This window comes from Entelurus aequoreus, linkage group LG24, assembly GCF_033978785.1.
Source record: "Entelurus aequoreus isolate RoL-2023_Sb linkage group LG24, RoL_Eaeq_v1.1, whole genome shotgun sequence".
Taxonomy (NCBI): Eukaryota; Metazoa; Chordata; class Actinopteri; order Syngnathiformes; family Syngnathidae; genus Entelurus; species Entelurus aequoreus.
In genome coordinates, this window is record NC_084754.1 from 6300454 (window position 1) to 6326424 (window position 25971).

A 25971-nucleotide genomic window follows, 5' to 3' on the forward strand; every position below is an offset into this window, starting at 1 on the left:
AATCAATCAATCATCCTTCAATATTTGATTGATAATTCTAGACCATTAAGCCAATTAGAAAATGTAGGCCTTACTTTCATAAATCGACATTTATGTAGAAACAATTTGGCCTGGAGCATAATAATGTTGACAAACATGTCTATGTTACAGTCGTTTATAAACAATACTAAATGTGATCTCTTCTTTAGAGAATGGGGACATCTCCACACCCTTGTTTTTTAGCCAATTTCTGATCTCCTCCCAAAACACATGTACACTCTCACATTCCACAAACATATGATTGACATCTTCTACAGCTCCACATATATAACAGCCGTCAACCTCCATGTTAAATTTAAGTTTCAAAAATCCTTTGAAGGGTATATTCCATTAATAATTTTCAATTGTATTTCTTTAATTTTGGGAAGAATTGGGTATGTAATATATCTTGTCCTTTTTTTCCTTAGCTCAACTTTTGTAAACTCCTTCAGGATATGTTGTCTATGGACTGTGCCTGGAAAATATTATTTCACTAAAGCTGCCCTCATAAGCATTATTTTTTGAAGATATGCTACAGGCTTACCTTTATATATATATATATATATATATATATATATATATATATATATATATATATATATATATATATATATATATATATATATATATATATACTTTTGCATACTTTCAAGGCATTGCATTCCCACGATATAGTTGTAAATACATCTATAGCTACGTTAAAATATAGGGTCTTTTATCGTTTATGCCTTTTTAGTAAAAAAGTGTTTTAATTTTCCTCACTGGATAAATAAACAATATTTTTGTAAGTAAAAATCGTCGAACGAGTGAGAGATCTTTCAAGTTATCCTACCGAGCCAATCTAAATAGAATGATTTTAAGCGACTGTTCAAACTACAAGTGTTCACAAAGTATAAAGAACAACAATTATTATGAATATCTTGAACCTTTTTGGGGGTTGTGACACAATGATTATTTTTGTATTTAATATTTGTTTACTTACTATCGTATAATATTTATTTTTAATTAATTAATTTATTGTTCTGTTACAGAGAACAAGGAAATGGGATACAATTGCTATGATTAGAAAGGGGGTAGGATTAAATAAGCTCTGCTTCTTCCTACTCCTTTTCGGACGTGCTGCTGTAATGAAACAACTGGAAATATGTGATGCATTACATTGTATCGAATGCATGTTCGAAATAAACTGAAACTGAACTCAACTGAACTGAAATTTTGCAAGGATGTTATCTGGCCACGAGGGGATAAATAATACTCGCCGAAATTCAGAGCCGAAAGTAATTATCCGAACATTATTTTTTTTAAATTATTCAATAGTTTTATTCGGCCTTTAATGGCAACAAATTGCATTAAAATAAATACCAATATTTATTTAAAATCTAAATAAATGGTCAACAGTCTTGTCTGCTTCTAAAAACCAAATTACAACGCATGCTTCAGAATGACGAAAGTGCGGCTGCTGTCACACCTCCTCTTGAGTCGGTCAGCTGACCAGGAACAGGAAGAAAAACAGTGCCGTAGTTCCTCTGTCACACGGGTACAATTATATTTTCTTGGTTCTGTTGATCGATAAAATGAGGATAAAGGCGTAACTGCATTGTTATAAAATGGGAAAAAAGGCTTTACTGTCATAGTTTTTATAGCGTTAGCAAAAATACTAGCTAACGTTGAGCTTCCTGTCTGACAAGCTAACATCTCTACAGACACACATCCAAGGTAATCATCCATCCATCCATCCATAACTGGTCAATTTTTTGTCTTTATTTCAAATACCGTCGATTCTAGTTCTGCGTATAAGTAAAAAAGGTTCCACATTGCACTCGACAATAATAGTATATTTAAATTGTTGTCTAATGTCTGCTGCCCTCAGTTTGTGCAATGAAGAGGACCAAAGCAAAAGAAAGCAACAAAACTGAGAAGGAGTTTGTGTTGGAATTCAAGGCAGGGAAACACAACTGTCTCCTCAAAGTGCCTCTGCAGTTCCCTGTTGAAGAGAACATCAATGACCTCCATGGACGTCTGATGCTGCTTCATAAAATACCTTGCTACATAGAACATGGTAAGGATGCTGTTGTGACTGGCTGCATTTTGGCAATCTGCAGGAAACGGAATGATTGTTTCCTGGCCAAAGGTTGCCAAACAGTCTTTGACTCCCTGTGAATCATAAAATAGTGTCTACATTCGTAATTGTTGGATTTGTTAGTTTAAACCGGGGGTCGGCAACCCGAGGCTCTAGAGCTGCATACGGCTCTTTAGTCTAGTGGCTCTCTGGAGCTTTCTCCGAAATGTATGAAATATGGAAAAAGATGAGGGAAAAAATATATTTTTTCTTTTAATATGATTTCTGTAGGAGGACAAACATGACACAAACCTTCCTAATTGTTAGAAATCACACTGTTTATATTAAACATCATTCACTGATGAGACTATTTGGGGAGCGCCGTTTTGTCCTACTAGTTTTGGCGGTCCTTGAACTCACCGTAGTTTGTTTACATGTATGACTTTCTCTGACTTTCTAAGACATGTTTTATGCCACCCCTTTTTTTGTCTCATTTTGTCCACCAAACTTTTAATGTTGTGTGTGTGTGAATGCACACAGGTGAGCTTTGTTGATGTTATTGACTTGTGTGGAGTGCTAACTAGACATCATTATGCCTCGTGTGTAGGTATACTTGAGCTCATTTCATTTTCTTTAAGTCGTCTTAATTCAATTTATATTTGCATGTCTCATGGCACATTATCTGTGTGTAATATTTGCTGCATTTCTGATAGTTGTTTGCGTGCCATGTTGTTCCAGACCACAGCAAACGTTACCCAGCTTGCAAAGGTTGTAATAAATCCATTAGAAGAAGACAGCCTGCCGTTTCCTTTAACTTGGACATACACATCTATACCTTTGGCCATTCTAAGCCAGTAATTTCCAGGACTTATCTCAACCTCTGAGAAGCCTCCATTTTACTAATGATTTCGAATGTTGTAAAAATGTGTAGAATAAATATTACATTTGAACATTTCTGTCAACAAAGATTTGCGTCAGCCTGTGACACATAGTCATTTTGATAGTAGGCTAATATAGCTTATATAGACACTTAGATAATGTGTTCATTATAACACTTATACAAGGCTTTTAATTTTTTGCGGCTCCAGTCAGATTTTTTATTTTGTATTTTCGGTCCAGCATGGCTTTTTCAACATTTTGGGTTGCCGACCCCTGGTCTAAACATTAGTTAATATCCTGAGATGAGCGTAACTGGCACTCAACTAAATTATTTAAAGACAAATACAAAAAAAATACGAGAACATGTTTTTATAATGTTGTATATCAAAACAGAATTATAGGATGTGATATATTTCGCAAAGTTGGGAAGTTTCCTGTGTTCTTCATTGATGTTCTTCATGTTTTAAATGAAAATGGTTGCAATGTGTTTTAAAAAAAACAACATTTTCTTTTAGATCTGAAAGTGTCTTTGTCGGACTTTATTGAGAAGGAGACCATCTTAGATTACGACAGGGAGGCCGAAGCGGCCCTAGAGAGACTCACATCGGGCCATGTAGACATTAACCAGCTCGCCAATGCGTGGACCAGATCCTACGTGGAGGTGAGGACATACAGGTGCATCTCAATACATTACTCTGTCAGTTCAAACTAAGATACAATTCAAAGGCTCGGGAAGTTTTTGCAGTTGATTTGCTGATTTACAGTAGTTTGTATTAAAGTTGAAAAAAGATAGAGGTATCGTATTTTCCAGACTATAAGGCACACTTAAAATCCTGTTTTTCCCCAAAACTTGACAGTGCGCTTTATAACCCGGTGCGCCTAATGTATGGAATGATTCTGGTTTTGCTTACCGACCTCGAAGCAATTTTATTTGGTACATGAATTGATTAACGTGGACCCCGACTTAAACAAGTTGGGAAACTTATTCGTGTGTTACCATTTAGTGGTCAATTGTACGGAATATGTACTGTACTGTGCAATCTACTAATAAAAGTTTCAATCAATGTTGTAATGATAAGTATGACCAGTAGATGGCAGTTAAACATAAGAGATACGTGTAGACTGCAATATGACTCAAGTAAATAACACCAACATTTTATATGTTCCATTGAAAATATAGAACATTACACACGGCGCTCAAAAATCTATGAAAATGTTTTAGTACGACTTTGGTAAGCCATGAAGCCGCACTCCTTGATGGATTGTCGGCGCATTAAACATACAAGTATTATTAGGGTGTGTGTATAAGGTAAGACATATTATCTGGCATTTTGTTTCGCAATATTATGCAAAATGCAACTTTTCTTACCTTCTAGAACCTGCTGATCTGTATTTGGGATCTGCATGAATCCTGAAAAATTGCGCGCGTCCGCCTTTGTAGTCTGTGCGGACACCGTAGTCGACGAGCTTCTTTTTCTCTATCTTCTTGTAATGGGACATTCATCCTCCGCTGTTGCCATTTCTAATATAAAGTAGTGTAAAGTTCTTACTTATATCTGTCAGTAAACTCGCCATGAAAGCGCTAAAACATACCGGTGTAGTGAGTTTATATTATTCACCCAAGGAACTTTAGTTGGACGGTTTTTCACGGGACACATTTCCGGCCTTGTTGTTGTTTCTGGATGAGGAGATGCTGCTACGTTATTGATTGAAGTAAAGTCTGAATGTCATTAAAACAGTTAGCTCCATCTTTTGACACTTCTTCCACTCCCGTCCTTGCACGCTACACCGCTACAACAAAGATGACGGGGAGACAACACTGCCAAAGGTGAGCCACGTAAATAAGACCGCCCACAAAACGGTGCAGCCGGAAGCGACTGTCAGAAAGCGGCTTGAAGATGATCTGTAAAACATAATCTATGCAACATTTTGACCAAAGTACCACCATTTCATGTTATGTAGACCACAAGGAAGTGTTTTACATTTAGAAAAAAAAGAAAATAATAATATGACTCCTTTAATGCGCCCTATAATCTGGTGCGCGTTATATATGAAAACAGATCGAAAATAGACCATTCATCGGCAGTGCGCCTTGTAATCCGGTGCGCCCTATGGTCCGGAAAATATGGTACATTCATTTATTTGGACGACCACAGATAGATTTGGTGCTAACTGTTCGTCCTCGCTCATAACACATTATAACGGGGCTGTCTGTGAATGTAGCCTGTGGGTACAACTGTGCAGTACAAATCTGCTTCTTCACACTCGTCACATGTCTGCCGGGGACTAAGAAAACGTAGCAGCAGGAGGGATCAGCATCGCCAATTGAGCGAGTATTCAGACCAGAAGCAACAGAAGAAAGTTTATTTGTGTTTCCGAACATATTTGTTTTGCTTTTCATGTTTTGTTCTCACTTTTTGTCTTCTGCATCATCCATTAAGATTACATGCACATACTCTATGTCATGGCCAATTATGCAAATTAGACATTTGTGTTATCTATGTCCCCCTTGTTGTAAAGTGCAAACTCACTATTTACAAGTGCAGAGAGGAAAAAAATAATTGTACATGAATTCTGCCAACTCTGATTTGATAATTTTAAGACAGTTGGAGATGGTACAGAACAATCATCAGAGGAAAATACGGTAGATCAAGGAGAAACATTGATTTTTAATAGAACTTGATTGTGGACTACTGTCACATTGTTGTATTTTAAAGAAGGTTCAGGAGTATAAATAGTTTTGCCACCTTGCTGGGCTGCCACGAGCTTGAACCGTCAGGCCTCCCTTGCCTTCTGCACGAAAATATTTAAGAGCGACTTTTACTGCAGTCTTTCAGAAATAACCATGGAAGCTTTCCAGTGTCCATCGTGATTCCTGAGCAAGTATAAATAGAGGAGTTCTGATTATTTTCTATTGACGCATGTACTGCTTAGGTTTTCTTTGAACATTGAAACAACACATTTCACACTGTACCAGTTCTATCTTTTAAAAAGAAGACTAAACTCATCATGAGATGCATCAATAAATCGCTTGAATGAATGATTTCCTGTCTGTAATGATTTTAGACCACACTGGAGCACGCTCGACCCGAAGAGCCCAGTTGGGATGAGGACTTTGCCGACGTTTACCACGAGCTGATCCATTCCCCTGCCTCGGAAACACTTCTCAACCTGGAGCACAACTACTTTGTTCGCATATCCGAGCTCATCAGCGAGAGAGATATGGAGATCAAGAAGATACAAGAGAGGTCTGTGTTGGAGCTCATTGTATCCCATACATTTATTTGTTTGTGGCAGCCCGCCATGAATACATTTGGACGGCCACATGTATATTTGAAAGTGTGTCTCAGGGAGCATTTGTGTACCGCGGCTTGTTTTTTATGGGCCCAGGGTAAATTGTTGAAATAAGATAAAAGGGAAATGTAAAAAAGGAGCTAAAATACAATACATACAGTAAAAAGTGGAAATGTTGATACTACTGTAATAAGTAACAGAAACAAAAATTATAAATACTGTAGGGTAGTTTTTTTAACCATAGCCCCCAAAAATATCTGTTTCTGCCGTGGTCCGTGTGGGGCAGCGAAACTCAGTTGTAGTACACTTTTCCACCACTTGTGGCAGTAATGTCAATATCGAACAAGCAGAAAATGTCTGGACTTATTGGACACACCTTCTCATTCAATGCGTTTTCTGTACTTTTATGACTATTTACATTGTAGATTGTCACTGAATGCATCAAAACTATGAATGAACACATGTGGAGTTATGTACTTAACAAAAAAAGGTGAAATAACTGAAAACATGTTTTATATTGTATTATTTTTCCAAAAAGCCACCCTTTGCGCTGATTACTGCATTGCACACTCTTGACATTCTCTCGATGAGCTTCAAGAGTTAGTCACCTGAAATGGTTTTCACTTTACAGGTGTCATAGTTTTGATGCCTTCAGTGACAATCTACAAGGTAAATAGTCTTGAAAATAAAGAAAACACATTGAAATGAGAAGGTGTGTCCAAATTTTTGGCCTGTACTGTATGTATAAAATGTATATTCTTTATTTTTAGCACTGGGTGTGTAAATGTATTTTTCATGAGTTTTTATTAGTCCAGTCTATCTGATTAGTTATTTTTGTAATCAGCTTGACCTAAGCCTTGATAATAATCTTTGTGATTAGCAAATGGTTTCATATAATTTAACAAGGTTTATCCTGTTAAACTGTAAGTAGGTTAGATATGTATTCAATACGATTAAAAGGAAGAGTAAAATGACCAATTCAGTGTTAGTATTTGACCGTGTCTCGAGCCCCTCTGTATGTAGTGGAAAAGTTGGGCCACAGGTCTAAAAGGTTAAGAACCCCTGCTGTAGGGAAAACTGTGTGTCCCTTTATTTCTTGGTTTGGACAAAATACTGCCATTGGTATCCTTATCTACCCCAAAACCTGCATCAAAACCAAAATCTTTATTTAAATAACTAGGATCTACCACCTTACATCATCAGAATTAATAACACATTCTTACATACCTTCTTACCATAATAGAACATTATAAATGGTTGTACTAACAACAATAAATCAACAATCACATTTGCATTCATGTTTCATTTAGATTAAAATCGGGTGTATGCCCATTGAGACGTATGTCAATATTAACATCCATCTACAATGGAGTACAATGATGAAGTTGTCCAATAGAGGGCAGCATAGATCTTTCAATTAAGGCCTCATCAGCACTTCATACAATAGTCAAGTCTGATGGAAACAAAATATTTTTGGTTCCTATCTCATGTTGCAATGGAAACATAAGTTTTCTCCTCCTGTGTGACAGGCAAGCTGCAGAGATGAACAAAGTGATGCACGAGTTGGGAAACACGCTGAGTGACCATGATGTGAACGCAGTGGCGTCGCAGCACTTTGATGCACAACAGGTACAACGTGCAGTCAGCAGCGGGGTTTGACCTTGTGCGCAGAGTTTCGATTTATCTTGTTCTCACCACAGTTGTAATGTACCTTTTGTTCGAGTTGGGGTTCCTCAATTGCTGCCTTCCTTTTTAATTGGGCAGGTGCTGGAGAACAAGTGGGCCAATGAATTAAAACAAGTGACTTGTATTCAAAAGCAAGAATATCAGGAGTGGGTCATTAAACTGCACCAGGACCTGCGGAAATCCAGCAACAGCAGCAAAATTAAGTACGTTTGTCCGTAGGTACTTGTGTGCAATATGATGATTTTTGAAGGCTGGGTGCATTTTAAGTCATTTAATTAAACTTAACAATTTATATTTCCTGGGAAAAAATGTATAATAATGGTTAATTTGCTTGATTCTTATATCCAGTGAGGAGATTAAAATGCAGCCCAGCCAACTGTTGGAGCCTTCTGAATCAGGTGGCAGGATGTTTGAGGAGCAGCCCCAACTGGAAGAGAGCTTCACTATTCATCTAGGTAGCTGCCTGACATGTTGACTAAACTTTACCACTTTGGGTAGTCAGGGTTTGTCTGTGCTGCAAACCGGCTAGGAGCTCTCCGTGTTGAGTTTGCATGGTTCGTAGGATTTTAGGTTGATTGGAGACTCTTAATCAGGGCTATCAACTGGAGGCCCAGGGGCTAAATCCAGCCCAGGAATGAGACCCTACCGGCCCCTTAGTTTAGTTCAAAACGTAGGAGTCGAACATTTTTGCAGTACATTCCTTTTGGAGGAACTTGGACCTTTTTAAACAGATTGGTAGATCGTTGCATTCACATTTGAACCTTGCTCGCTAACATAGAACTAGGGTCATTACTTATGGTTTACATAACTGAGGTGTTAAGTCCTCTCCTTTCTGGTAGTTACCAAGTGTTTTCCTATTATGTTTTATGTAAATAAGGTTTTGCTGTAGCTTGTGTACTTCCAATGCCGTCAGTAGTCATTTGTTCAACTTCTTCAGTTATAATAGTGGTGTTTCTCAAGGTTCTATTTTAAGGTCCTCTGTCTTTGTTTTGGCCTATCCAGTTCAGTTCAGTTCAGAAAGAGACTCACATTTTTTTGCAGCAGATTCTTAAAAACACTACAATGCTTTCATAGTGATGATTTTTGACTTGTTTTTTAGCAGATGGTCCCAAAACACAGCAAAGCGCTCCTGTAACTGAATATAATATAGATCAAATTCAAGTGTCTACTGTAGAGGACGCTGGTTCTCTAGAATGCATAACAAGACTAATAGTGAAGAGAAAAGTCTGTTGTTCTGTTTAGGTGAGCTGCTTTGTCAAAAAGAGCTTCCCCAATGCTACTGAGCATATGCACGCATGCGCATTAATGTTTAAGTTTCCTTGAAACAAATTAGAATCAAAATTAACTACTTTTTGTAGTCTTACCTCATGTAGACTTTGTCACTCGCGGTACAAGTAAGTCATTCTTTTAAATTATATTTGACTGTGTTTTCTGACCAGTAAGCATGTTGTAGACCAGGGGTGTCAAACTCATTTTAGCGCTGGGGCCACATGGAGGAAAATCTATTCCCAAGTGGGCCGGCCTGGTAAAATCATGGCATGATAACTTCAAAATAAAGACAACTTCAGATTGTTTTCTTTGTTTAAAAGTAGACCAAACACATTCTGAAAATGTAAAAATCATGTTGTTGTTTTTTATACTGATATATTGCGGTTAATAGTCTATCTTCATTTGTGGTCATGTATACTTTCTGAAGAAATGATGTGATTATGTTCATCAGTCAAATATGCCTCCCAGTTATAAGTTATAACACAAAATGTACAGATTATCAAAAGCATTTATTTGGGTATAAATGTAACATGATACACTACCAACATCTTTGAGAAGCAAAACATGAACCGACAATCCACATTTTGTATACTATCATTAATAAGCAACGTAAGTACGAAGTGTCCAAACACGGAAGCGGTAGCTCTGCCCCCTCTGAAGTCAGGGAATTCAAAGAATTGCTGTTGCGACATCCAGTGGACACATTTAGAACAGCAGTTTCTTTTATTAAAAAATGTCAGCCCATTTTTATACTTTGCAAATCTTGCGGGCTGGATAAAACATGTTTGTGGGCCGCAGGCCGTGCGTTTGACACCCCTGTTGTAGACTCTTTCAGAAAGTGCATATTGACACACATAATAGTAGCCTACATTTTTGTTTTCGGCACCTTTGTTTAAACGGGAATAGCAACTGGTCGCTTTTTTTTTTTCGAGGAAGCAGCTAAATTAGACAGAACACTTGCCCCCCGGTCCCTAGCTTTTTGGATATGTGGCCCCCAAAACAAGTGAACAATTTAGTTGAATATCCCTGCTCCAAATTGGTGTTAATGTGTGTATGAATGGTTGCTTATATGCAGTATATGTAACCAGTCCAGGGTGTTCCTTACCTCTCGCCCAAAGTCAGCTGGGATAGCTCAGCCGTGACCATAAACTGTATAGAAAATCACTTACCAAATGAATCAACTACTCACCATATTTAGCTGTCATTGCTCAGTATTTATACATAAAAATCATTCTTAATATTTTGAAAAAAAAACAAGTTACAATATTTATTTTTTTCTCACCTTGTTTTCAGGAGCCCAGTTGAAGACAATGCATAACCTGCGACTGGTTCGGGCTGATGTGTTGGACTTTTGTAAGCACAGACATCACGGCAGCGGCGGAGCAAAGCTGCGGCGCCTACAAACGGCCCTTTCGCTCTATTCATCTTCACTCTGTGGTCTGGTTCTGTTGGTTGACAACAGAGTCAACTCCTTCAGTGGCATCAAGAGAGGTTAGATTGCATGTACTGTACATCATATAGGGCTCATTTCATATACTGTACATTATGTAGGGGTCATTTCACCGAACCTGCTGTATACTTGTTGTAATGCGCTCCATATAAACATAAATATTTCTTACATATGCCTTTTTTTAACTGTCACTCTAAATTTAAATAGTACACATATTGAACAGTAGTACCCCAACTTACAAGCTTAACTGACAGAGCTTTTAAGTCAAAACACTTGTATCTCAAATTAACGTCTCCCATTGGAATGAATTAAAATGTATCAATTAAACTGGTGCCTGGCCCCCTTAAAACAGCACAATTTTAACATGTAACATGCCTTTTCAAAATAAAAATCAACTTTATAGATAAGAAATATTGTATAAAACAATACCGTAGAATGTACTACTAAAACAACTACAGCATTTTTTTGAAGTGATGTCATAATATTGTACAGCATTCTACAGTATCTCATTCCAGCCGCTTCTCCGTCAAACACACTATCAACAGCTTCTCCATAATTTCATGGATGAATGTCCGCTGTTTAGATGTTTTTTTAAAATGTATTGGCCTTAACATTTTATGTTGCATTAAGCAGTGATACACTTGAATTGCTTTGCAAAGTTGGCGACACATTCGGGCATGTTTTTGATTATTTATTTTTTAAATTCGATTTATATCATCCACTTCTTTTTCTCAGTACTCTCCTTCAGACTCCCTTTTTTTCTTCCAGTGGTTGGAAAAGAAAGTTATGTTCATCTCTAGCCAAAAGCTAATGCTAGCTAGTAAGACCAGGGGCCGTACTTATCAAGCTTCTTAGAGTGCCATTTTACACTTAAGTCCTGAGAATTTGCGAAATTTAGTCCTACTCTCAAACTTAAGAATAAAAGCTTTTTATCAACGTTCTTAAGTCTAAGAATCACTCCTACTCTCCACGATATTTAAGAGACCTTCAGAGGTGTCTTAAGTGGTTAGGAGTTGTCAGCAGGGGATGGCACTGAGGCGAGAGAGACGTGCGCGAACGTTCAGGGAACGGAACAATGTTTTTTGTTTTTTTTGATGACGAGCAGCTGATCAAACGGTATCGTTTAGACAGAGCGGATATTATTTTTGTCACAGATTTAATACTTTTCGATTCCTTGTTGATTTCTGCATGTGTCTGCAGTGGGCTAGTATATATAGAGCCACCCACACCAGTTTCAAATTAGTTGCCTAATTAATGAATTGGAAAGAAAATGTTATGACAGTAGCGTATGTGTGTGGCCGTGAGGTGAGTGACGTCAGTGAGTGTGTGGGCGATAGAAGAGAGGGAGCGGTAGCGTGAGTGCCGGCGGGGACTAGTTTGTTTTGTATTATTTTGTAGTTTATTGTCAAAATATACACTCCCATTGTCCACTTAAATATTTCCAAGATATTTCTTTATTCTTAGACAACGGATTCCCTTCCGTGATTGGTCATTTCTATGGACACAGAAATGACGTCACCTAAAATTCCGTTTACGGCACATAGTAATGTCGTAATTCAGCTCTGAGTGTGACACTTAAGATTCAGTCCTACACTTTGCTGAAAGTGTGAGTAAGACGCTTGATAACTAACTTTTAAGTGCAGCTTTCAGCGAAGAATTTATTTACTCTTAAGTCAACTCTTAGCAGACTTCTTAGGAGTAATTCTAAGAAGCTTGATAAGTACGGCCCCAGATGTTTATAGGGGGATTTTACGGGGTTCACTGTAACATTTGCTTTGCCAACTAATGGCGGAGACCCTTATAACTAAAATTTTGGTTTCCAACTTAAAGCTTAAAAACTAACCGAGAGACAGCTCTTATCTCAAAACACTTAAGTGGGGGCGCTCTTAAAGGAGAACTGCATTTTTTTTGGAATTTTGCCTATCGTTCACAATCATTATGAGAGACAAGACGATGGATATTATTTTAAATTTTTTGCTTTCTAAATATTGAATAAATGCGATCAAAAGTTTGGTTAAAATGGAGCTGTGGGAGCCGCGCCATTCCGCCTTTAAAGCCCTTAAAAAAACATCCAAACACCTCCATTGAGGTTTTATATACATAATGAAAGTATGTAATGTAGTACTGGGTACATTTATAACAACATTTAATATTTACGTACATTGATCATTTTAAGCATACGTGGCGCATTAATTTAAAAAATGCATCACAATGTTTGCTTCTTTTTCTTTTCTTCATCACTGAATATTACTCAGTGCAGACTTCATGAGAGACAACAAACATAATAAAACATCACTTACTGTACAATGTTTGCTGTCATTAGGATGCAGACTGTTGGGATGTTCATATAATTCCCATTAAGATGAAGAATGTCTCATAATCCTCACGAAGAAACAGGATAAGAAACAGGACAAGTGTCTTTTCGTGTCTTTCTCGCCATTTCCGGGCCCTAAATGGCTGTCAAAGTGTACCAACTTGTCGGATTACCTACTCAGACGTCTTCTGTCCAGGTGAGATACATGATTTATGATCTAGAATAAACTTACAGGGAGCAAGGAAGCGAGGAAGCAGCTGACCACTCGATGATGTAAATATAGACACACACGAAAGTGATCACGGCACCGCTACGAATAGTGTGTCTGCGTTAGCGCTTATAATAACAATATCACTAATACTTGATTAATATTCAAGTCACAAAATGTAAACAGAGTATTGTTGGCGCTTTTTGTATGGGTATTTATTAGACTTTATGGGCAAAATAGATGAGCTCCCATTGGCTATGCTGTAAGCGGACTTTTATGTACTATTATTTGCAAGTTAGAATGCATAAAAAAAAAATCTATCTGTTGTGATGTCTTTCATAATAACTGTGAACGATAGTCAAAATTCCAAAAAAGTGCAGTTCCCCTTTAAGTTGAAGTACCACTGTACTCCAAATGTGTATTGGCCCATCTCAGACAAGTTTATTTCCCTTTTGTACAAGGTTCTTAAGCCAAAGATGACTCATTTAAGTAACAAGACTGAAAGTAAGATGCGAGTTTGAGCATAACATTAGCCACATTGCATTTTTACTACTTGTAATAGCATGTCACATTACAGTGATACAAAAATAGTATTTTAAAGTAATGTAAAAAAGAAAAAGGTAAAAGGACTGAGCTTACATTTTACTTTTGGCCTTTCAAATGGCCTGGAGAGAATCGGAATGATGCAACTTCCTATGGACCATGTGACTTTTGGAATATGCATCATTTTTTAGAGGTATTAAGTAACGTGTGTTTGGCTACAGGACTGAGTGAAATGACTAAGTTCATTGTGTTTAAAAAACAATTCTTTAAAGTGTAGTTGGGATAAGGAGTAACACAAATATGTATAAAATACAATATTTCTGAAGGATCATGTTTAAGTCTAATTTAAAGACAGGCAACAAATATTATTTTTCCAGTGATGAGGATAGTTTCAATTAATCTTTTAAATTGTATTCCTTCCTTTTTGTAATCAAATGAATGAACGGGACACTTAATAAAAATATATATTTTACTGGTAATTTGATCATGCATTCATACATTTTTTTTCTTAGACACGCAACTGGCACCAATTAGGGGAATGGACCATAGACGCTGTATGTATCAGTTTGTCTTTACATTGCTGATAAGTTTTTAGCCGGGATTATTTAATTGACCCTCCCCTGATAATGATGTAGCGATAATCGTCCTATTTAGGCACCAACTTGGCCCAGTGTATCATGGAATGACTGTTTTATCACCTTGTTGACCTAGATTTTGCAACGGTTGCAAAGGAGTGCACAGACTTCCACTTTCCTGCTATGGAGCAACAGCTGGAGGAGGTGCAGCAGGTGGTGCTCTATGCTCGAGCGCAGCGGAGCAGCAAGCAAAAAGAACAACCCGGTAAGACGTTTTTGAGCTTGCATTGTCGTGATCCCACATGACAGTTTGGATTTTGTTCTTTGTTTTCCTCGTACTGGTGATTTTGTTTTGGTAGTACTTCCTGTTGGATTCCTTGTTTTGCTGCACCTTCACTTTCTGTTTAGTTACTTGCCAGCGCACCTGTTTTCTATTGGTTAATTGAGTCTATTTAGGTTTACCTCTTGCGGTCCAGGAAGCGTGTGCCCTGGAGAGAGTCCTCTGGCCGCGGCTAGAGTGATGTGAATAGGTTTAGCCTTCGTAACTATATGTGTGTTGCTGTCGGTAGATTTATCGTCAGCTCAGTATTTAGTATTTTTAAACATAATACATTGAACTCTTTAATTACTTAATAACTTCTTACCAAATTTGTAAAGCACTCGTCAACTTTGTTATTTTTATTGCATACTGTTTACTGTAGACTTCAGGAATAAGAACTTGTTAGGATATCTAGGATTAGGACTCTATGTATTGAATTTTTTATGTATTATTATTAGGGATGATGTTCGAAACCGGTTCGCCCAGTTGTTTGATAAGAAAAGAATCGTTCGATAAGAAAAGAACCGATTCCATGGACTCGAATCCCTTTTTGAGAACCGGTTCCCGTTATCGAGGCCACTATAGTAAAGAAAAAGAGTTGGTTCTTTATTCGAATCCCTGGGAACGAATCCCGTCCCACAAGAAATGCCCTGTGGGACATCACAGGAAATGACGTAGCTCAGTCATTAGACTGAGCTACGTCATTTCCTGTGATGTCACACAAGCAGCAAAAATAATGGACCGGAAAAAAACCCTGTAGGCATGGCTATTCACCTATAGTGATCACAGAGACAGGTTGTTTTTGTGTTACTGTATATATTTGTTTTTCTGAAAAATCCCACTTAATATACTTTGGGTAACAACAGTCAATATGTATTTATTTTATTTTTTTAGGGGGGTAACAGTCAATATTTATTTATTTATTTTATTTTTATTTTTTGCTTATAAAATAAAAGTGAGCTTTTGTTAAACCAAATATTGTGTGTTTTTTTCCATATACAACAACCTATCTGGATTCGATAAGAGAATCGATAAGGAATCGGTTCGATAAGAGGATTCGATAATAGGCTCGAACTCGATAATTTCTTATCAAACATCATCCCTAATTATTATGCATTAATTCATTCTTACCTGAAAGGACCATGGTTCTCTTTATATACCAAGTAAAATCATTTTAAATATATTATTCCTAATTAATGGTTATTAAATAGTTACTTACTTACTTACTTAGGCCTTAGTATCCCCTGAGGAACATAGGCCGCCGACGAAAGCCTTCCATCCATTCCGGTCTTGTGCCCTGCGGTCGAGTTGTTGCCATGACAGCCCCTCAGCCCTGATCTCCTGTTCCGTGCTCCTTCTCCAGGTTGTTGTTGGTCTCCCTCTGTTTCTTTTTCCCTGTGGGTTCAATGTTAGTGCCTGTTTGGTGATTGATTTATTGGGTTTTCTGAGTGTGTAGCCTATCCAGCTCCACTTCCTTCTCCTGATTTGCAGTTCCACTGGTTCTTGTTTGGTGAGTTCCCACAGGTTGGCATTGGTGATGGTGTCTGGCTAGTAGACTCCTAGGACCCGACGGAGGCAACGGTTTATGAATGTCTGTAGTTTAGTGAGTATGCTATTGGTGGTTTTCCATGTTTCTGATCCGTACAGCAGGATGGATTTGACATTTGAGTTAAAGATTTTCAGTTTGGTTTTGAGAGAAATGTTTTTTGCTCTCCATATTTTGTTGAATGATGTTCTTGCTTTCCCTATTCTGGATTTGACATCTTCTTCTGCCCCTCCATCTACACTGATTATGCTCCCCAAGTATGTAAAACTGACTACCTCCTCTAATTGATTATGGTCCATTGTTATTGGTGTATTGTTCTTGTTATTGATACGCATGACCTTTGTTTTTTGTGAATTGATCTTAATTTTTTATGTATTATTATGCATTAATTAATTCTTACCTGGAAGGACCATGGTTCTCTCTATATACCAAGTAAATTATTTTAAATAGATTATTCCTAATTAATAGTTATTAAATAGTTAATGGAGTGTTAATTGTATGATGGTTACTTTTATAACTAGAGTGTCAGTCAGTCAGCCGTTGGCTTTGCAAAGTCGCTTGACAATGTAGTTTGACATGTACCCTCTGAAACACGCTAAAAACAATCCAAATGATGTCCCAGAAAGACTATGTGGTCTTTCCTGTGGGAATCACACAGTAGTACTCATATATTATTTCTAAAGAGGTGTTTGATGTCATTTCTAAATATAGATGTCTTATGTAAAAGCCCAGACTATTCTTGTAATTAAATTAAATTTAGTTTAATTAACCTTTTGTCACTACAATTAAGCGGTTCATTTTAGCTCTGTTGTCCTTTAAATAGCCTTGAGTCCATTTCCTCCTTGAAGGTGAACACAAGATCACAACAGTGAGTTAAACGCATATAAAAGTGAACATTTTCCAATAAAATAAAAATGTACATGATGCTCACAAACAATAACTAATCTCGGTCTATGTATGAAAGCAATCTACATTATATTGCAAAAATAGTTAACGTAAGATCAACTATTCCATTCACTCATTAATAAGACACTTAATAAGACATTAGGGTTGTACGGTATACCGGTACTAGTATAGTGTCGCGGTACTAATGAATCAAAAACAGTACTATACTCTGTTTGAAAAGTACCGGTTCCCAACGGGTATGACGGCACGCCATCACGTCATGACATTGCTGGTTTTACGAGCAGAGGAGCACGTTCGGCAGCGTCTACTTACAAGCAGACGCATTTTGACCTAAAAAGTAAAGATAAAGGTGAAGTTATAACACTGAAACGCCCTCAGGAAGAGGTGCTTTAAGACATGGCTAACTAGCTAGCAGCGAACATCTATCTGCAATTGGCAGTGTTTTAGCTACTTCTAAATCACTAATCCTCGCCTCCATGGCGACGAATACAATTGGTTTCTTACAAGTATCATCCCTGCAGGACGAGGAATAGCTAAAAATGCTTCCCTACACACCGTAGGAGGATACTATAGCTCACCGGCGTCACCGCGAACAAAAGCTAGCGCACTTGAATGTAAACAAATGCCGTGGGTGGCTCTACACCTGACATCCACTGTAATGATACCAAGTTCAACAGTGTATCTAGTCAATACTACTATGATTACATCTATATTTTTTATCCTCACAAAATCTTTTTTCCTTTTTAAAAAAAAAATCATATTATATTTATACACTTAGGAAATACATCCCAGGACCCATGAGGACTTTGAATAAAACCAATGTATGATCCTGTAACTACTTGGCATCGGCTCGATACCAAGTAGTGGTTTCATCCAAAACTAATGTAAAGTATCAAACAACAGAAGTGTTTATTACATTTTAACAAAAGTGTAGATAGAACATTTTAAAACAGAAAATAAGCAGATATTAACAGTAAATGAACAAGTGGATTAATAATCCATTTTTACAGCTTGTCTTTAATAATTTTGGCAAAAATAATAGAATGAGAAATGACACAAAATGTTACTGCATATGTCAGCAGACTAATTAGGAGCCTTTGTTTGCTTACTACTAAAAGACAAGTTGTCTAGTATGTTCACTATTTTATTTAAGGACAAAATGGTTCTTTGATTGCAATAAGAAACACATTTTTAATGTACCGTACAATTTTTTTGTTAAAATAAAGCTTTTGCTATTTTTTGTGGTCCCCTTTATTTAGAAAAGTATCGAAATACATTTTGGTACCGGTACCAAAATATTGGTATCAACCCTATAAGACATACTTCTACCTTTTTAGATCTAGTAATTGAAAGAATATGTAAGGCTTTACTTCCAAACGCTGAAAAAAGCTCCATGCATGTCGTTGTCTGCAAAGCCCGCTATGAGGCTATATCTCAGGGTGAAAAGAGCAACGCACAGCATGGAGGTCGCTCAACATTACGATAATCGAGGTCTCATTTTTTTAACACAAATTAAAAGTTCTACTGTCACGCCAAGCTTTACATGTCTGGTTTTAGATTACTTAAAGGAAATTATAAAGCTACACTTACATTTTAAAGTCGCTCATTCCTCTCCGCATAGCTCCACCATGTTGAAAATATTTTTTCAGAGCTGGGGACGCAGAAAATCTTGGGATATGGACTGTTGCAAAGGATCCTCGACATGTTTGACATATTTGTCGACCGGATTCAAAGAACTCTTGGAGCTTTTTCGAATTGGAATAGCCCTTGCACTCTACAATGTCAGCACCTCACACATGCACACTGCAAAGGAAGCGGCCGCCCAATTGGGACATGGCGAATGTTTGCGTTTGTGCTGCAGTACCTTGCTGCCGCTACATGCTCTGCAGTCTGCACTAAACTGCTGTTTGCTAACTTTTGTTATTTTTCCCAGTTTAATTAAGCTTTTTCTTACCTGCATGTCACCTGCTGTCTCTGCATCTTGAGGTTACGACAAGCTCAAAAATGCAAGCATGTATATTATTGAAAACTAAAAAAAAGTGCTTCATTTGTGTTTTATTGGTGAAAACTGTTGACTTAAATCCTTGTCCTCATATCTGTGTCCTTGCAGAAATCTCAAAGAATGGAAGCGATGACAAAAGTAAAAATGTAGAAAGAAATCCGTCAAATATATCACCAGGTAATTCGTGTAGATTTTTTTTCAGTTGTGCCACTTTCTGACCAAACTTTATCATTCCTCTCACACACTGCTGTCCATTCGTCAAGGCGAGTTCTACGTCTCGCGGCATTCCAACCTGTCCGAGGTCCAAGTTGTCTTCCACCTGTGTGTGGATGACAACGTGCGTTCAGGGAACATCACGGCCAGGGACCCGGCCATCATGGGCCTGAGAAACATTCTGAAAGTCTGCTGCACTCATGATGTCACCACCATCACTGTTCCGCTGCTGCTGGTGCACGACATGTCAGAGGTAATCGAAACTGCAAGTACCAAAAACATGTTTTCTAAAGTCATCACTAGGCTTTTTTTACCTTATACTTTTTACCATATGTACTATCTTGGATTTCGTACAGCAAAATATTGAGCGTAATAAACAACTGTTTTGCACGCTTCAATACTCCATCATTGTTGGTCCCGGGTACCCCATCAAGTCATAAAAATGGGGTCCCTCAGTAAATTTTTGGGGTCCCACTTTTTTGTAACCGTTTTGAAAACAAATGTTAAATGTAAACATTATTTTGTTATATCTCACATTCTATATTGTGTTTTGGAAAAAGGTTGTCATAAACTTAAAGGCCTACTGAAATGAATTTTTTTTATATAAACGGGAATAGCAGATCCATTCTGTGTCATACTTGATCATTTCGCGATACTGCCATATTTTTGCTGAAAGGATTTAGTAGAGAAAATCGACGATAAAGTTCGCAACTTTTGCTCGCTGATAAAAAAAGCCTTGCCTGTACCGGAAGTAGCGTGACGCCACAGGAGGTAATATTCCTCACAATTTTCCTTTGTTTACAATGGAGCGAGAGAGATTCGGAGCGACAAAGCGACGATTACCCCATTAATTTGAGCGAGGATGAAAGATTCGTAGATGAGGAACGTTACAGTGAAGGACTAGAGAGGCAGTGATGGATGTATCTTTTTTCGCTCTGACCGTAACTTAGGTACAAGCTGGCTCATTGGATTCCACACTCTCTCCTTTTTCTATTGTGGATCACGGATTTGTATTTTAAACCACCTCGGATACTATATCCTCTTGAAAATGAGAGTCGAGCACGCGAAATGGACATTTAAAGTGACTTTTATCTCCACGACAATACATCGGTGACACACTTAGCTACTGAGCTAACGTGATAGCATCATTCTCAAATGAAGATAGAAACAAAAGAAATAAACCCCTGACTAGAAGGATAGACAGAAGATCAACAATACTATTAAACCATGTACATGTAACTACATGGTTAAAAATTCTCAGCCTGGTAAGGCTTAACAATGCTGTTGCTAATGACACTAAGGCTAATTTAGCAACTTAGCAACCGGACCTCACAGAACTATGATAAAAACATTAGCGCTCCACCTACGCCAGCCAGCCCTCATCTTCCCATCAACAGCCGTGCTCACCTGCGTTCCAGCGATCGACGGCGCGACGAAGGACTTCATCCGTGGGTTTGGCGGCAAGCATCGGCTAGGCGTAGTAAGTAGTCCCACCTACAACGTTCTTCTTTGCAGCCTCCATTGTTCATTAAACAAATTGCAAAAGATTCACCAACACAGATGTCCAGAATACTGTGGAATTTTGTCGAAGAAAACAAGAGGTTTTTATATCGGGTCAGATGGGGTCCAACCACTTCCGTGGATTTTGTGACGTCACGCGCATAAATCATATCCAAAGGAGTTTTTCAACCGGAAGTGTGGCGGGAATTTTAAAATTGCACTTTATGAGTTAATCCGGCCGTATTGGCATGTGTTTCAATGTTAAGATTTCATCATTGATATATAAACTATCAGACTGGTCGGTAGTAGTGGCTTTCAGTAGGCCTTTAAAACATAAAAAAAAATAATACAAAAGAAAACACATTTTTTAAATTTAATTTCTTTTAAATGTATTCACTTATAAACATTCATTCACTTTCTTCTCTCCTTCATGGATCTAAACTTTACCGCTGCCGGTATTTTTTTTCTATATTTTTATTGTAATATTTTCAGAATGGGTTTGTTCTATTTTTGACCAAAGTAAGACAAAGAAAACAATCTGAAGTTGTCTTTATTTTTTAGTTTTAATGCCATGATTTTAATAGTCCGGCCCGCGTGTGCACAGATTTTCCTCCATGCTGCCTCTGAGCTAAAATGAGTTTGACACCCCTGCTCTCCAAGCTGTAGTCTGTATGCAAGCTTGGTACACTTCGATGGCCCCAGCACGCTTGGAAAAAGTGGATGTGAGCCAAGCAAGCCAACATAGATGTGTCATATCATTAGTGAAATGACACCCCCTATCAGTTGTTGATATAACCGCTACACTGCATAATACAATAAATGATCATCCAAAAAATGCTTGTTAGCTTTAGGAGGCTTAGTGTAAAACTATGTGTGAATGGTAGTTTGTCTGCATGTGTTGTGATTGACGGGTGACACATCAATGGTGTACTCCACCCCTTCCCCACAGGCAGCTGGGATAGGCTACAGCTCACTCATGACTGAATTAATGAGCAGCAATTACGATCATAATTATGACATTGGCAGACGGAATTCCTCCACAAAGTCAACGCCGACTGTATGCTCGCTCACGTCTGTGTCATGTAATTAGTACGATTCTTACCCCTGCTGGTTAATAATAACTGACACCTTGGGGAAATGTACTCAAGTCAACTATGGTTGCCCTAATTGCTCTTTCAACCACTCTTCTCGATTTAGAACATAATCAAAATTATTCACATAGTTAGGATACATTAAACATTTTATTAATATTTCAGTCTTCGTCTGACCTAATGTACTCAAAACATGAAATTATTCACTTTCCTCATATGATTAAGAGACATTAATCGTGTTTTACTTGTGAATTCATGTGTGTTTTGTCCTTTCCTGACAGGAGATGACCATACCCTGGTGTTTGAAGAGAGCTGAGCTGGTGTTCAAATGTGTGAAAGGTATGTGTTCCTCCCTCCAAGCACGTACAGACACAAGTGGCTTTATTTATTCTTCAAATCCACCATTCAAATTAAGTAAAACAGTAATGACAGTCTCAGCTAAATAAGTATTGTTTTTTACATTTGACATGCACGGCATAACACAATAGTATAAAATAAAGATATAAGTAACATAAAGTAGTTTACCTTGTTGGCTGCATGCTATATGAAGTAATTGGACAGCTGTAAACGTAGCTGGAAAGTTTGTCTTTTCTGCTGTGTCAATTGAACCAAAGTGGGATAGCAGCACAGCAACACTTCCGGTAAATGTCACTTCAAAATAAAAGCATCTTTAAATATCAAAATAATACCACATATTTGCCGCATTTAGATTACAACTCTTGATAATGAAATATGCATGTATACGGTAAATTAAACAATTACAGTATGGTTTAAAAAAAACAACAGCAATTTCTAAAATTAAAACATTGTATTTACAGTACAGGCCAAAAGTTTGAACACAACTTCTCATTCAATGCATTTTCTTTATTTTCATGACTATTTACATTGTAGATTGTCACTGAAGGCATCAAAACTATGAATGAACGCATGTGGAGTTATGTACTAAACAAAAAAAGGTGAAATAACTGAAACATGTTTTATATTCTAGTTTTTTTTCAAAATAGCCACCCTTTGCTCTGATTACTGCTTTGCACACTCTTGGCATTCTCTCCATGTGAAGTGAAACCCATTTTTTTGTTTTAATGCCTCTTGAAATTCATGGAGAGAATGCCAAGAGTGTGCAAAACAGTAATCAGAGCAAAGGGTGACTATTTTGAAGAAACTAGAACATGTTTTCAGTTATTTCACCTTTTTTTGTTAAGTACATAACTCCACATGTGTTCATTCATAGTTTTGATGCCTTCAGTGACAATCTACAATGTAAATACCGTAATTTCCGGACTATAAGCCGCTACTTTTCCCCCTCGTTCTGGTCCCTGCGGCTTATACAAGGGTGCGGCTTATTTACGGCCTGTTCTTCTCCGACGCCGACGAAGAGGATTTCGGTGGTTTTAGTACGCAGGAGGAAGACGATGACACAATGATTAAAGACTGACTTTTCATATACCGGTAAGCTGGTTATTTTGATAACGTACAGGCGAGCACTTTGTATTACTTTGCACCGTTGTATTATTTGTACTCTGCACGAATGCTGTTCGCCATGTCAAAGATGTGAAAGTTTGATTGAATGATTGAAAGATTTATTGTTAATAAATGGGACGCTTTGCGTTCCCAAACAGTCATCTCTGTCCCGACAATCCCCTCCGTGGTAGCAGGAACCCCTATATACTACGGTAATTACACATCAAAACCCTGCGGCTTATAGTCGGGTGCGGCTTATATATGGAGCAATCTGTATTTTCCCCTAAATTTAGCTGGCGCGGCTTATAGTCAGGTGCGGCTTATAGTCCGGAAATTACGGTAGTCATGAAAATAAAGAAAACGCATCGAATGAGGAGAAGGTGTGTCCAAACTATTGGCCTGTATTGTATGTGTTTGTTATTAAATTCATTTAGACAATCCAGCTTTTCCACTACACACTAATGATCGCTCAGTCCAGCTAGACTTGACGCAATCGGGTTTGGCACGATCAGTTTTCTACTTTAAAAAACATTGTGATCATTTTGGTGAAACTGTAAAAATCACGTTGCGTTAAACACATTAGTCATAAGTTGTAACAAGACAACAATGGAAAAGGATCTCCTCTATTTCTTTCTTGGCATGTGCTTAGCGGCCATGGTAAGAAGCAGGGTTGGCCTGTCACATAAACACGTCACAATGATCATGGTACAGGCTTAGGAAATATTTTAATATTATTTTCTTTCATTTAAATCAGTCAGTTATAAAATAGGTTGTAAAAGTTCATTCATCCATCCATTCATTTTTTACTGCTTGTCTCTCTTCGGGGACTGCTTTCGGGCGGAAGGCAGGATACACCCCGGACAAGTATCCCCCTCATACCAGGGCCAACACAGACCGGATAAAATAAATCTTCCAGTCAAAGTTCAATAAAAAGATGTTCATGTGTAACACAACCTACACCCCCTTGCAAAAATGCAAAATGGTTCCTTCTTGTTGCGGCAAACCCAGCATGGAACACTTCACTGTTCACTCGACACAGACGTCATACCATCTTTAAAGGTACCATTTATGCATTCACGCACAGCATTAACATTTGGAACCACGATGAGGTAATAGAAGCAATATAAAAATATAATAAATCTATTTGTGGCAGCATCAGAAAAAGTTATGTCTATGTTTTACTTTTGCATCCCATAGCACATAATTGTGGTGCGTTCAAGGAAGCTTGATTTATTTAGTGCATGTAAACATACTAAGGGTGTGTATGTAAGGGTATGGTGTTAGGTTTAGGGTGGGGTTGTGGGGCTCCAGGAATCTAATAGTAATAATGATAAACATCAAAGACCAAAATGGGGCCACACAAAGCCTAGAGCCAGCTGTGGTAAGAAGACATTTTATCCAAGAGGAAGCTGAGGGCAACTAATTAGAGACTGGAGGGCTTTCTCAAGTGCGGCTCAGGGGCTATTTTGACCGTTTGCCCATTAATAATAATTAACTAAACTATTATGATTATATACACTACCGTTCAAAAGTTTGGGGTCACATTGAAATGTCCTTATTATTGAAGGAAAAGCACTGTACTTTTCAATGAAGATAACTTTTAACTAGTCTTAACTTTAAAGAAATACACTCTATACATTGCTAATGTGGTAAATGACTATTCTAGCTGCAAATGTCTGGTTTTTGGTGCAATATATACATAGGTGTATAGAGGCCCATTTCCAGAAACTATCACTCCAGTGTTCTAATGGTACAATGTGTTTGCTCAGAAGGCTAATTGATGATTAGAAAACCCTTGTGCAATCATGTTCACACATCTGAAAACAGTTTAGCTCGTTACAGAAGCTACAAAACTGACCGTACTTTGAGCAGATTGAGTTTCTAGAGCATCACACTTGTGGGGTCAATTAAACGCTGAAAATGGCCAGAAAAAGAGAACTTTCATCTGAAACTCGACAGTCTATTCTTGCTCTTAGAAATGAAGGCTATTCCACAAAATTGTTTGGGTTACCCCAAACTTTTGAACGGTAGTGTACCAATTTTTTTTGTCGAGTAACAATAGTACAAACTCAAACTAATCTCCTGCCTGAACCAACCAGTCTTTTGCTCACTCTTAAAATCAAAACTTTTTTTCTTTTTAAAGGGGCACCAGTGCATTTTCTTTTCATCTGTATTATTATTTTCAGTAAGGTGTCATTACCTCACAGCTCTGTATTTTACATGCACATGATTATTGGATCATGTGCATGTGGGTTGGCCACTCGTTAATTGTCCTTTTATTGGCAGGTTTCATGATGGAGATGGCGTCGTGGGATGGAGGCATATCACGCACTGTGCAGTTCCTTGTGCCAAAGGTGACATGTGCCTGTGTTGTCTCTTTTAACTGTCACACAACCATCTACTCAATGCTGCGGTGTCCAAAGTCATTAATAAAGATTACCAATGAATTAAATTTCATCAGGATTAATCGAAATGAATCCCAAGCACCCTGTGATTTGATTAAAAAAAAAGTCATTTTAAAGAATAATAAAAAATAAAATCGCCATATATATATATATACACTACCGTTCAAAAGTTTGGGGTCACCCAAACACTTTTGTGGAATAGCCTTCATTTCTAAGAACAAGAATAGACTGTC

General features: G+C 37.7%; 1 protein-coding gene across 3 annotated transcripts in view; it reads left to right on the forward strand.

Annotated features, from left to right (window-relative positions):
* The first annotated feature begins 1439 nt into the window (after positions 1-1439).
* The window catches only part of LOC133641943 (protein C12orf4 homolog), a 29213-nt gene continuing 4681 nt past the window's right edge, over positions 1440-25971 (forward strand). The window contains exons 1-13 of one of the 3 annotated variants that reach the window (XM_062036088.1): positions 1440-1555; positions 1889-2077; positions 3472-3617; positions 6023-6204; positions 7780-7879; positions 8015-8139; positions 8285-8391; positions 10499-10696; positions 14432-14560; positions 19177-19245; positions 19332-19534; positions 22154-22211; positions 25620-25687. In XM_062036088.1, the coding sequence (XP_061892072.1) occupies positions 1897-2077; positions 3472-3617; positions 6023-6204; positions 7780-7879; positions 8015-8139; positions 8285-8391; positions 10499-10696; positions 14432-14560; positions 19177-19245; positions 19332-19534; positions 22154-22211; positions 25620-25687 (1566 nt within the window). In that variant the 5' untranslated portion in view covers positions 1440-1555; positions 1889-1896. Of the gene's footprint in view, positions 1764-1888; positions 2078-3471; positions 3618-6022; positions 6205-7779; positions 7880-8014; positions 8140-8284; positions 8392-10498; positions 10697-14431; positions 14561-19176; positions 19246-19331; positions 19535-22153; positions 22212-25619; positions 25688-25971 lie in introns of all 3 variants that reach the window. The other 2 variants (XM_062036087.1, XM_062036086.1) reach the window with 2 other exon arrangements.